Raw genomic sequence first — 14,494 nt, 5'->3', positions numbered from 1 at the left:
CCGACAGTGGATCTCTTCACTGACAGCTTGCTGCTTCTTATTGGATCTCTTAACATCAAGAAATTCCACCAGTGGCCGGATGGTTATACCCTACATGAAAATATGTACATAAGTAAAGGTTTTTCTCATAAGCAAAAGACTGAACCATACTTTATCATCTCCTAAGGATCACCGACCACCAACGAAAGCTAGACTGTTGCTAAGGGTTAAAATAGTACATGCAAAATTTTGTTATTCTTATCTTTCTTTTCCACAGATGTCTGATTTTCATAAGACCATTTCCAACATAAACCAGATGCCCAAAATGGAAAGTATTGGAAGATAACTGTAAGAAATAATGAAGTTCCGAGGACCTGGCTATTTGCTGTTTTATTCAGAGGAAACTCTCCAGTGACTTTTCCATTTGTTCATACTACAGAGACAATTTTCCCTAAGCTGCTTCTGCATGCATGTCATGGGGCTTGGGCATGAGAACACGAAGATGGACAGCAAAGGTCCGCCGTTCTAGGACTGTATCTAAAAGAAGGTCATCTCTATCCCAACACAGTCACAAAGGAGTCCAAAGGAGTGACAGCCAGACTCATGGAGAGCTCCAAGGAAGCTTCAAACTGAGAAAGTGCTCAGCAAGAATCCTGAAAGGTGCTGGCATCACCTCCTGGCAGAGACTCCAGGAGAGCCTCTGAGCAGCAGTGGGAAACATTGCAAGGGCGAGCTCAGCAAACTCAGAGCTCACCCTGAGAAAATGACAAACTCCGGAGTAAAGTAGGGGAATAAAGGAAACTCCATATGCAGAACAAAGATCACTGTACAGTTCCACAGTCAACACCTCACTTCATAATGAACCATTAAACGCATCTTCATTAGAGGCACGGAGAGCAGAGGGCACTCAATTCTGCTGTCAGGCACAGATTCACAGGTTGCACTCCAAACAGAGACAAGAGAAAAGGCAGGAAGTGCTAACAACAAAGTGGCAAGAATGCCTTGCTGATGGACAGTTCGTATCTTTGTTCTAAAGTTTAAGAGATCCCTTCCCTATGGAAACAGCAAGAAAAGTGACTAGAAGAAAATCAACACACATGGTCCAACCCTTAAAGAGTATAAACAATAATCACATAACAGCAATGTTTATTTTATGATGTATTACATCATATTATTGCTACAGGGTATGCTTGTGTAACTAATATATACTGCTATATAATACGGCATATACACTGGGAGAAACTATGTACACATAGATACAGTCTATGTTTTTATATTCATATATACAAAGCCTTATGACAATTGCATAAACCCCCTACATGGAGAATGGTAAAACTTAACTGAAGAATATTAGAAAGATTTGAAATCTAAAAATACATTTAAAGTTTTAAATTGGATGAATAGATTATAATGACATCTTTTCCTAACTAATGCCTACACACAACACAACATGATAATGTAATGTTCAGATGTGAACCAGGACTTGGGCAATCTAAATAACCTACAAGAGAAAAGGTGACCAGAATTATTTTTTCAAAAATGAAAATAAAGGGGAATTTGCAGACACAACACAATCCATCAGATAGGACACATATAAGGTGTGAAATTGTCACTAAAAGAGGCAGGAGAGGTGCTGTGTGGAAGGAGCACCAGGTTCTTGCTTGGGGATATATAGCACGAAAGCTGCATGTGTGAGATGGATTGTTTTCTTGGTGAGAGGGGGCAGCTATGTTGAAGTATATTGTATGCCACTTGACTTCCATCTCACGTCTCACCTGTATTTAGATGTTGAGTTGAGACAAGCCCGTGGTAGCTCGGAACTCACTCTGTAACCTGGTCTAGCCTTTACATTGTTACCAATCCTCCTGCCTCCGCCTCTCAATTGCTAAAAATGTGGTTGTGACAACTCTTAGCTTGCCTTTAGCCTTTTGAAATCATTCTGACAGAAATGGAGAAAATGTTCAACCAATGACTAGTCTAGCTTGAGGACCAGGCTGTGAGAGGGAGTCCACCTCTGACACTGTAAGTGATACTCTGCTATATGTGCAGATAGGAGCCTCTCTGCATAACTCTCATCTGAGAGGCTTCACACAGGAACTGATGGAAACAGACGCAGAGACCCAGAGAAAATATCAGATGGAGCTTCGGGGGAGTCCTACAGAAGATGGGGGTAGGAAGGACTGTAGGAGCCAGAGGGGTCAAGGACACCAATAGAAAACCCACAGAACCAACTAACTTGAGCCCATAGGAGCTCACAGAGCCTGAACCACCAACCAAATATCATGCATGAAACTGACCTACGCCCTCTAAACATGCAACAGTTGTATAGCTTGATCTTCATGTGGGATTTCTAAGAGGAACAGGGACTGTCTGCCTTTGTTGCCTGCCTTTGTTTGTTGCTGTTGTTGTTGTTGTTGTTGTTAGTTTTCCTCTAACTGGGCTGCCTTGTCTAGCCTCAAAAGGAGTAGATGCTCCTAGTCTTACTGCAACTTGACATGCCAAGGCTGGTGAATATTCATGAGAAGCCTCCCCTTTTCTGAAGAGAAAGGAAAGAGGAATGGATAGGAGGAGGGGAAGGGGAATTGTTGGGAGGAGATGAGGGAGAAGAGGCTGCTATCAGGATATTTATAAATTAATAAATTTATATATTTATAAATATTTATAATTTATATTAAAATTATATTATATCTATATTAAATATAATATAATGTGTTATATAATATAAATATAACATAAATATATTAATATTATAATATTAATATAAATATGTTATATTTATATTAAAATTTATAATATAAATGTATTAATTAAAAAACAATGGTTTTGATTACATAATACCTCTATGTGCACACGAGGATTTGTTTCAAAGTTTTGTTCCGTCGATCCAGTGGAAGCATTTTTCTAGTATGTTTCTTGCTTTCCTTTTTTTCTTAACCTTCTTAAGTGAAAACCAATTCCAACTAAATTTGATATGAGACATCTCTTGTGTCATATTTACATTTCAGTCTGCCACTTGCAAATCACACAGGAGCTAATAACAGTTTCCCAATCAACACATTCTAGAATTTTTAACAAATGCAAAACAAATGAAACACAATTGTGATTTTCAGAGATGGTGACCTCACTGAGTTTCATGTCCCATAGATCTTCTGTATGCTGGGAGCTCAAGATTAAAACAAGAAATCCAGTGTAATTCTCAACCTTGAAAATGTCTAACCTATTCTGAAGACATAAATTGCTATTACACATGTCCCTTCCCCCTTTCAGCATTTATTCAGTAAGTTCAAGGGAAAATCCTGTATTTGGAATCATGGTATATGAAACTCAGAATGGGTATCTCCAATCCTGATGTTGATTCCTACTGGCCAGACAGACTGAAAGTTAATGAACCCAATGAGTAAATCACATTGACCAAATTCAGGAAGAGAGTGTGGAAACCCAGATCAGCTCAAATTGGTAAAAGTATAACACATCTAAGTTCACACTTAATAACTGAAAGATTGTTCATCTAATTAAAATCACATTCCTTTAAGTACGTGTTTATCTCTGGGAACTGCTTTCAGCTGGATCATGCCAAATAGAAATCACTCGTGAGACACTGATCCGTTCCTCTCCCTCTCTCTTTGTCCTTTCTTGGGCATCTAGCTGGAAGAAGAGCATGTGGCCTGTGTGCATGCCTTGTCTGACCAATCAGGATATTTAATTACGTGAGCCAAAGCCTCTGGTTTGGAAGGACGGAGAGACGATACCTCTGATGTGACACCTATTTTATCCCTTTGGAAAATTTCTAATTTAGGTTACACAGGAAGCCATTGGCTAGGACTTCTAAGAATAAGATAGCTTGTTACTATCTGTGGAGGATGAAAAAGTTAAAATGTAATCCAGAGTCTTGCAACAAATTATGGGGGGAAAAATGTCTTTGCAAAGTGCAAAGAAATCCTCACCTGTCACTCAAGTTTGGCATAACAAACCCAGTACCACAGAGTCCTCCTCAGAGTCATCTAACAGGAAGGGTAGAGATTTACTGGGAGTAACATTCCTACCTTGTTCTATATCTGCTTCAAGCCACCAATGAGAGAAAAGAAGAGAAAAACCTACCCTGTTGTTTGGTTAAAATAAGCATTCTTTTTTGTTTTTTTGGGTTTTGGTTTTTTGTTGTTGTTGTTGTTGTTTTGTTGTTGTTGTTTTGGGGGATTTTTTTTGTTTTTTTGGGGGGGTTTTTTGTTTTGTTTTGTTTTTTGTTTTTTTTTGTTTTTTTTTGGTTTTTGTTTTGTTTTGGTTTGGTTTTTGGTTTTTCAAGACAGGGTTTCTCTGTGTAGCCCTGGCTGTCCTGGAACTCACTCTGTAGACCAGGCTGGCTTCGAATTCAGAAATCCGCCTGCCTCTGCCTCCCAAGTGCTGGGATTATAGGTGTGTACCACCACCGCCCTGCAAAATAAGTATTCTTTTGGTCCATTTGCACGGAAAAAAAAATAAGTTCTTCTTTGTGGAATTAATATTGACAAAGAGGGGCTTCTAATATTTCCATGCTGAGTTAGCAAGGATTTCCATACAAAACTTGAAAAAAAAAAAGTATGTATAAAAACTATCACTGTTTGCCTGGGGAGATGACTCAGTGGGTAAAAGTTCTTGCTACACAAGCATAAAGAGCTGAGTTCAGATCCTCAGAATCCGTGGAAACAGTCAGGCATAGCCACATACATCAATAATAGGGCTGTGCTTAAGGGATCCGAGGCAGAAGGATTGCTGGGCTTGCTGGCCTCCAGCTTACCCCAAAACAATAGGAGTTTCAGGTTCAGTAAGAGACCAGATGCTGTTTCAAGTTCAAGTGACTAAGGCACTGTGAGTAATAGACGGGTATACCAGAAGTCTGTCTTTGGACTCTGTAAGCACACCGAAAGAAACACCTTCTACAATCAAATGTGTGGCTGAGGCTCTCATCTTACAAAAACTGGAAGGAGACTCACATTTGTCAAGCCTTTCATCCTTCTCTTGGCAGATCTTTTGCCCCTAGTGTCTCTCTTTTGGATCTGGTTAATCCCAGGGTCACCCTCATCATAGTGCTCCTGTCAGCATGGGCACTCCTCATTCAGGATGCTGTTGCTTTTTCCTAAGGTCATGGACTGCTCTCTGCAGACTCTCTTGCCCCTTGGCTTCTGCCTCCCCAGCCCCATACTTCATTCCTCACCAGCCACTGTGTTGGGATTATCCAGCTTCCTGAACAATTTATCAATTAATGCTGGGTGTCTAGGCTCTGCCCTCAAAACACTTTTTCTCCCTCTTCTTCTCCCTCCCCTTCCCCCTTTCTTCCTCCTCTTCTTCCTCCTCCTCTTCTTCCTCTTCTTTCTCCCCTTCCCCTTCTTCTTCCTCTTCCTCATATTTCTTCCCCCATCTCATTCTTTAAAAGGTGTCTATTTCAGACAACTCCTCAGTTGGCTTCTCCCACCTCCCAAGCCTCTATTATGAATTCCAGATCATAAATCCCACATAGCTATAAAGAAATTATTTCCCCCCAACCCCCACTGCACAGACTCAACAATCCTCTAGTTGTTCATCACTAAATTAACTCTGATTGCTCAGTTTAAAACACTGAGCAATAAATTTCACTGTTCTCTTCACATCCTAAGCTGTTTCCATAGAATTTCCTTTCTTCCTTCCTCTCTTCCTTCCTCTCTCTTTCTTTCTTTCTTTCTTTCTTTCTTTCTTTCTTTCTTTCTTTCTTTCTTTCTTTCTAAATGGGTCTTTCTACTCATTTTATCTAGGACTATGTTAACTATCCCGATGTCAATGGAATCCTACCCAGTTAGCAATGTTAATTAAATATGGTAGTTTATTTAACAAAAGAAACCGCATGGTAGGGGGCCTCACAACATCTATTTGATAGCACTGTCACTTCTGTTTTACAGGCAACACCATCAAATATTTATCACTAAGGGTAAATGGGCTCTAAGCATCCCCGTACTCCCGCATGTACAAAGGGATTTTTATCAGGGGCATTCCTGAGGGCGTGAGCAAAGAACAATCTTGAGAAATAAAATAACATCACCCTTTACAGACAGTGATAAATTCCTAAGCTCCATACCCCTCCCAGAAAGCAGGTCATTACACAGGCATCTGTCCTTCATGAGCCCTTTGTGCCACCTTCATGGAACCAAGAGCTAAGGGAAATTGACACAATATTCTGGCTATCACTTCTGCCATGAATAATAAAGTCTTCTGTCTTTGAACCATCAGGCTGGTGTCAGTACCCACTTGTTTGCCTCACAGTCTGCACAAGGATGAGAATTACGTCATCGACAGAGAGCTGATGGGTTGTTTTTACATTTAGTTCACTCATTTGCAGGTAGCTTCTGGATAGATTTATAGGATTCTTGGGATCTTCTACATGACTGTAGGGATAACTGAATAAGGACTGAATGATGCCAACTTCTCTATTATTGTTTAGCCTAATATTTTACATGAAATCATGAGATCAAAACTCTATGTCAGGTATTGCACTGTTTATACATATTCCCCTATAATACCTGAGAGAGAGGACCCACAATCTACATCCTACAGCTAGGTAAACTGAGGCTGATAGAACATACATGGAATGAGGTCAAAAGAGCAGATCAGATTGGCCTCTTTTTTGCTGTGCTCCTCACAGACCCTAACTTCTAATACAATTTTAGAACATGATCTGTTTGTCACATTGTATATAAATAATATTATTGGTTGAGGCATTACTTTGTTGAAAAAAATGAACTCAAATATCTAGACGTCAAGACTGCTCGTTTGTAGATCCATTAAGTCATGCTGCGTTCAAAGCCAGCGTAATGTGTTGCTCAGATTAGCAGCATGATTTAAGCAGTGTTTAAATTATCATGACAAGTTATGATAAATAATAAATCATGTCACGCATAACCTGCTTTTGAAGACAGCCAGGATGATGTATCAGGCTGGAGGAATTTGTCCTTCAAGAAATTCTGATGTAAGGAGAGGGAAACAGATCTTAAACTTTGATAATGGGAACTGCTGGAGAGACAGTTTATTCACTAAGGGCTGCTCTCACAGAGGACTGGGGTTTCATTCCCAGCACCCACATGGCAGCTCACAATGATTTGTAGCTCCATTTCCACGGCACCTGATGCCATCTTCTGACCCCTGAGAGTACCAGCCGTGCATGTGGTACACAAACATACACACATAAAAATACCCAAATGCACATAAATAATTTTTAATTTTTGATCATAGGTCCAGCATCATAAAAACTACCATCTGGAAGAGAATAGATATCTTCCTTGAAAGGCACAGATATGGATGTGTTTGCATATATTTATAACTAGCTATTCTTATCATTATTCATAACTCATTAAGATTTCTCTCCAGAATTATTTCACGGATCTATTCTTCTTTTTGAAGGATGTCAGTGTAAATTTGTGTGTGTGTGCATGGACAAATGTGCTCATGCATGGGCATGTATGTCTTGTGTTTTATAGAGAAACAGTGGTGAGAGAAATATGGGAAGAAGCAGGGTGGCCATAGTCAACTGGTGTGCACACACTGGAACACAAAAGGAATGTTAGTATACTATGGAGAACTATGACCTATCCTTCCACGTGGCTATCAGAATGAGTTTGATCAAGTGATCCTCTAGCTTATAATGGGAAAGACTGGCCTGTGTGCACTAGCATGGTCTAAATACTGACCCCTAAAATGCACCTTCACCAGAGGGTTAGTTAGCTTGACACGTTCACCATACTCAAAGTAGCCGATGCATGGCTCCTACTGCCTGTAGACTGAGTCCCTTCTTCTCCATCAGGACCCTTACACTTTACCTTCATGTGCAAGCATCCATGTGAGTCTCCCTGCTTCTATTTTTGTCTACCATATTTCACTCTCCCTGCATGATGCCTGTCAAAACAATCCCTTGCTACAAGCACTTCTTAGTATCCTTCAGTTAAAGGCACACTCTACCCGAGCATTCTGAACTCAGCAACATTTGCCTCCACTTGGCTGCTTCAGTGTGCTCACCTGGGTTATCCATGCTGTTCTGTACATTTCCTGCCTCGGCATCTTTGTGTAAGCTCTTCCTTCCACTTTGAGTGGTCTTTGCCCAGATGCTAGCTGGTATCCCATCCTTCACACTTTAGATTCATCAACCATCATTCATATCTTATATTCATAATCACTTCTACAAAGAGCTTGTTGACCAAAGATTCTGTGGACAATATCATGTGTCTACTGTGTCTCAAGTCCTACAAGTTTACTGTAGTGTCATTGTTAATGCCAAGGCACAGGACATGAAAGTCCAGGGTGGTGCTGTTGGGCATAGCACGTTGGACATTGCCTGGGGCTGTTGCTGATCTGTAGACAATTAGCTGCAAGTCAGCAGATAGATACATATAGTTTCCTTTTCCAGTTTGTTACAAGTCAAAAGAGCAAGCTTGTCTGTAATATTAAACACCAAATATCCATACATATTATACCTGTCTTTAATCCCATCGCTCAGGAGGTAGAGGTAGCCAGAGCTCTATGGGTGTGAGGTCTGCCTTGTCTACGAAGGGAATACTGGGCCAAGCAATGCTAAATAGTGAGACCTTGTCTAACACAAAACAAAACAATAAAAAAGCAAAGTGAATGCAAAAGCATATAATGTAGGTAGTTGATAATTTTCTATTTTTCTTGATTGAGTCTCAACCACAAATAGACCAAAATTATTACTGATAACTCTGTACTAATGTGTTAATACCAATCATCTATGCATATATTCTATGACTGATGGTTTCCATTTCATAGTAATTTTCTTTTCATATGTGATGTTCTGACTGTAAGCATATATTTTTATATTTGATGAGACTAGTGACTGTAAAATTAAGCTTGTCTGGTGAGCCCTGTCTGGAGTTAGTGTCTTTCTATGGAGTCATGCCAATTGTGTTCTATAACTGCGCCTAGCAGGGGATTGCTTTGTATTACAGGCTCTTGAAAACTTGTGCTGGGGACTGTGGCCCTTTCCCAGTGACCTAGTTCCCCATCCCACTTGGGTGATGTGATTCTATTTGTGTCTGATACTCAGAGGTGAGGGCATCTGTTCTAGGAGGAGGAGGGAAGCCCCTTGGTACTGTACACTGTACAATTGGGAGAGCCTAGGGTGACGATGGCAAGGTAATCATCAGGTCTTGGAATTACAGGAAAATCTCTAGCCCCTCTATATCTGCATGTATTCTGCCATAGGTCACTGCAGGAGTAGAAATCTAGGTGGCAAAATTGCTTCCTATTATATTTTATCCCCAGCTGTGTAAGGAGCAACTTGAATGTCTTGGCGCAAATGTTCCAGACACTGAAGAGACACGATAAAATCAGGGGGACATTCCTCCCCACCGTGCACAGAAGATGTGTCATGTCCTCTCACATTTAAGGGGGAGGGGGAAGTTCAAACTAATCTGAGTCTTAATACTATAGTACAACTTTCATGGAAATGAAAGTACTGCACATGTGCACTGTGATCGGCAATAGCTTGTACACAAAACAGGAAGCTGAGAAGCTCTGCCAGTGATGTCATAGCTCAAGAACTAAAAGCCCCAGTCTCCTGTGTGACGAAACTAGAGCAAACGGAGCTACTGAGCTGCCAGTATACTCCATGGAGCTACATAGAACACACAACCCTCAAAACAGTGGTGGACAAATGACACTGCTTATTCACTTGTATGCTGTATCATATTTCCCCATTATTTTACAACGAACTCCTTGTACTCAGTATAAAAATAGGTCACTGTACTCAACCTTGGGTGGGCGATCCAGAGAATCCCAGAAAGCATTTTTTTTTAACCAATGGAGGCAACAACTCCATGAAGGCTCTCGTCCCTGAAGATCTCTAATTGACCCAGAGAGGAGAACACAAAGATACTGATGGTCTTTTCCCAAGCCAATGTGTGTACTTGTGCCTTGCCTCAACAGAAATCCTTCAAAGAAATAGAACATTAAAATAGGCTATGTCAAAGTATGGGTGGATAAGTGGGTTTGTGTGCACATACCGGGTGATGTTAACACAACAGAATTTCCAATGACTTTCTCTGCACACATTCCCACCACCACTCACACATATCTGTAACATAGTGACTGCTGCCTCTTTCAGTGCATTAGGAGTACTGAGCAGAAAGGGCTTGGTATTTTTGCAGCTCTGGTCAGCCTCAGGCTCAATACTTCACCCTGGGGTCATCTTCTTCTCTGAGAATGAGTTTGCTCCTGGGAGGTGATGCTGGTCTTCATCTCAGAAGATTATTTTGAGGACAAGATGAGATGTCACACATAGGAAAGCTCTAACCTGACACATGACATGCTCACCACCCTAGGGTAGCCCCTGAAGGGATCTATAAAGGTATGGATGACAAAGACTGTAAGGAAAAGTATCATCTCAACCTAACAGGGTATCCTGAGCATCCGTGGCCAGGATTCCACAGAGCCCACTCTCGTGCTGGGAGGTCTGAGAACATGCAAAGCTGAGCTGCCTTGTGGAGAACAGACTGTAAGAATCTGTGTGCACTGCAATGCTGAGGACTCTTTGCACACCTGTCTCTTTTTTTTTGTTGTTATTTTTGCAGAGCCCAATAAGCTTGCAATTGAACTGATAACTCTCTAGTTTTGGTGTCCTTCAAGCACAGACCTTCCCTCCTCATTTGAGGGCAAGTCCATTCTTCTCACTCAGGCATCAGCCCTGGGAACCACCAAAGCCGCCTCCTCCTCCTCCTCCTCCTCCTCCTCCTCCTCCTCCTCCTCCCACACACACAGATGTCACATCTTGAGAGATCCTGCAGGCTCTGCATTCAGAATGTACCTTGGGATTTTACTCCTTTTCTGGCCACCATCAGGGTTTGTATGCAGCCTTCCTTGGTCTCTACTTTGTGTCCCCTTCCTTGCAGAAGAGCAAAGCTCTTCACAGCCCCAAATAATGCAAGCTTCCACCATGTATTCTATGTTACTCTAGACCACCCTATACTCCAGCCAAGAACATTTTGCTTAGGAAAAAAGATCTTCCCCAGCGCATGTGCCTGAGCTTCGATAATGTGTCTGCCTCCTGCAGGCAAATGTCATAATCTTTCCCTTCTGCGAATATCAATTTAGAATTGTAACCCGCTCTCTGTCTATGGTTCCCTCTCCATTCCTGATACCTGTCTCATTTATTGTGTAGTATCTTCTCTCTTTAAGTATATTCCATGCATTACTATCAGGTTTCTCCCCTAACTTCCAACAAGAACGGAAGTTCTGCAAAGACAAGATCATTTTGCTCAGGAAGAATGCTAAATTCTGAAAGCAGTGCCTGTCATAGAACGCAAGACAAATCCATCTTTGCTGAACGAATATTCGCAAATTATAATCTGAGAGCTGGCATATTGATGAAGTTGCTTACTGTTTGCCCACCACATGCTGGACTCACCACTCCCCTGCTCGAGGGGAGCAAGGCATCAAGTAGCTGCTGGAAGGTCGTGGCTCACAACCAGCACCCAGCAAGTACATTTACTAGGTCGGAGAGCAAGGCAAATGACAAGGATTAGAGTGTGCAGTTCGTTGGTTTTCAGTGGTAAACTCTACTCCTGAGCTGAGTTTCCTTAAATAACCGTTCCCTCTGTGAGACCAAGTGACCAATTGGACTCTTGTAATGCCCTACGTAATCCAGCACATGAACCCTGACAGGAAATATCATGTTCCCTGTTCGCCTGGCTCCTGAAGCGTCAATGCACTTACACCACACACAGCGTTCATCCGGGTAATTGGTATTCAGAACTTGCACATCTCCTGCTAAAGAGAGAGACTTTTCTAGAAGGACGCTACACTCACCAGGATGAAGACAGTGAAGAATATAACGACAATAGCAGCCGTGATGAACAGCTTCTTTCGGGGAAACACAGTAGCAGGGAGGAGAAACACCAGTGCAAAGCAGATGGCGCCACGGAGCCCTCCGTAGGCAATGATGAACTGGTCCTTGAAGGTTAGCGGGATGGTCCGGAACCAGTTAATCACCTGAGTCAGGACAAAGACGCCTATGGATAAAGAGAGAGCAGATTTCGTGAATATGGACTGGGGATTCTGAGTCTCTGTGACTGTGGGAAGTGTTTAAAAAGACTCACGAGGCCTACCCACCCCAACTCTGGACCCCTGAACTGCAAACACTGGGGACTCTTGGGTCCTTGCTCTTATTTTGTAAGGATAACATGCTTCCACCTATCATGATTAGAGACAAAAAGGCAGGCTAATTTTATTTGCACTAAAAGCCTGGAAAAGATAAATGAGCACAAAGAAAAGGTGAAGAGATAAAATGAAAGGAGGGGGTGAAAAGAGAACAAGGTTAGGGAAAAAAGAAGTCAGGGGAAAAAGAATTGAAAAGGGAGAAAAGGAGTGCCAGGAATAGGAAGAAGGAGGAGAAGGAGAAGGGGAAAGGAAATGGGGGGGATGGGGGGAGGGGGAGGGAAAGGAAGAGGGGAGGAGGAAAAAGAAGAGGAGGAGAGGAAGAGGAGGGGGAGGGGGAGGAGGAAAAAGGGAAGGGGAAGGGAGAGGGGAGGGCAAAGGAGGCGGATAGGGGAGGAAGAAGAGAAGAGGAGGAGGAAGAGAAGAGGAGGAAGAGAAGAGAGAGGAGAAGAAAGAGGAGAGGAGGGGGAAGAGCAGGAGAAGGAAAAGGGGAGGGAGAAGGGGAGGGAAGGGGAAGGAGGAGGAGAAAGAGGATGGGGAGGAGGAGGGAGAGAAGGGGGAGGAGGAAGAGGAAGGGAGGAGGAGAAGGAGGAAGAAGAAGAGAAGAAGAGAAGAAGAAGAAGAAGAAGAAGAAGAAGAAGAAGAAGAAGAAGAAGAAGAAGAAGAAGAAGAAGAAGAAGAAGAAGAAGAGAAAGAAGATGAAGAGATGAAGATGAAGAAGAAGATGAAGTCAAAGATGAAGACAAAGAAGAAATAAAAACAAGCAGGCAACAAAGGCAGAGTGAGCTCCCCTGCAGCAGTGTCCCCGACTGTCCATTACCCAGTGCTCGCCAGATCAGGCAGAAGGCCAGGGTAAAGCAGACGAAAGCCCAGTTCCACTCGTGGTTCTTCCCAACAGTGGACACGCCCATGAAGATGAAGATCAGGGTCTCGCTCACGCTGCTCAGCATCTTCATGAAGTACTTGATGGTTGTGTAGGACTTCTGAGACACGTTCTCTTCCACGTACTTATTCATTGTCATGGCACACGCTGTGATCCTAGAGGGGAGACGTGGTTTCAATTTAAACGTCACCTTTTCCACAGTCAGAATGTCAGAGTCAGTTCCTAAACCCCAGACAATCACATTGCCTCCTGCTTGTCCGGACACCTAAATAAGGCCTACCCTCTGCTCATGATGGCCTGTGGATTTTGTAAAGGAACAGGATTTGCATGTAAACTTAAAACCCTGACCCTCTCTGAAGGTCTTTAATACACATGGTGTGAAGCACGCTGCTCTATCCAGCTCTCCAGTCACTTCAGCCCGCTTATTCCACTCCCATGTTCTCTTACCAACTTATGCTCACCATCACCATCAACCCTCTTTTGAGCACTCAAATTTTAAAAGTCGAAAATCGAAACCCACTATCATCCCACAAAAGCAACTCTTCCACAAGTACACATTTTATTCCTATATTATCTAAAAACCTTGACTACAAAATAAACCCCTCCACTTTCTCTGGTTGCAGTGGGATCCTCTGCTGCCTCTCTCCCTCACTGAACCCCTCTCCGTATGACTGGGTGTCATCTGTGTTCAATTCTTCCTCATGAACCTGTCTTGGTCCCACTTAGCCATCTCCTTACCACAAGGCCTGCATTCTGGGTGTCATCTCAACTAGTCTACTGGGTCTGTTTCTATGAAATCCCTAAGTAAAAAGAGTTTTGTTTCTTTTATCTAGCATTCGCTCACAACGTTGGGGCCACTGTGCTCCCTGCTACCACTCTTGAGGTAGCAGAACTGACATGGCATCTTGGCATACCTCAGAGAAAGATCAGATCAGACACATGCTGGCAAGGTGGGCACTCACATTCCTTGTGCCCACCCTCTCTGGACCACACGTTTCCTGTCTTTCCCTCACTCCACCTGGCACATCTGGTCCATACCTCATATCTCGACTGGCCATCACCTGCAGACCATGCCACGATCTTGAAGATCATCTGCTTTGTAGACACACAAGGTCACATCTTCCCAGGACATCATCCCCCTAACTAACTCAAATGCAACTCAAGGATGGAGTTGCTGTGTTATAACACACACCAAATCCTGTATGAAGAGGTATGGTCCCCATTTAGTATCAAAGGACTTCATCATCATAAGGAGCTGAAGGGGAAACAGAGACAGAAGGAATTCTGGTGAGCTACCTCAGCTTCCACTGGGAGTAACCGAGCCATAAAACAACTGCCAGGCACAGTGTATCTGGTTCGACCCCCAAGCCACACCAAAGCTGCCTGCACCACCTTCTGCTTGCGCAGTGGCCTCCTTAACCCAGTACATTTGTTTGTAAGGAAAGCTTCCTCCTATGACATGGGACAGTT

General features: G+C 42.6%; 1 protein-coding gene across 1 annotated transcript in view; it reads right to left on the bottom strand.

Moving 5' to 3' along the window:
• Positions 1–14,494, bottom strand: part of Slc9a2 (solute carrier family 9 (sodium/hydrogen exchanger), member 2) — an 87,174-nt gene that overhangs the window by 13,087 nt on the left and 59,593 nt on the right. The window contains exons 4-6 of the mRNA NM_001033289.2: positions 12,962–13,179; positions 11,794–11,996; positions 1–90 (exon numbers count right to left, since the gene is read on the bottom strand). Coding sequence (NP_001028461.2) covers positions 1–90; positions 11,794–11,996; positions 12,962–13,179 — 511 coding nt within the window. The remainder of the gene's footprint in view (positions 91–11,793; positions 11,997–12,961; positions 13,180–14,494) is intronic.

Source organism: Mus musculus, chromosome 1, assembly GCF_000001635.26.
Source record: "Mus musculus strain C57BL/6J chromosome 1, GRCm38.p6 C57BL/6J".
Taxonomy (NCBI): domain Eukaryota; kingdom Metazoa; phylum Chordata; class Mammalia; order Rodentia; family Muridae; genus Mus; species Mus musculus.
The sequence above is the reverse complement of the archived record's forward strand: the minus strand, read 5'-3'. Positions and strand labels throughout refer to the sequence as shown.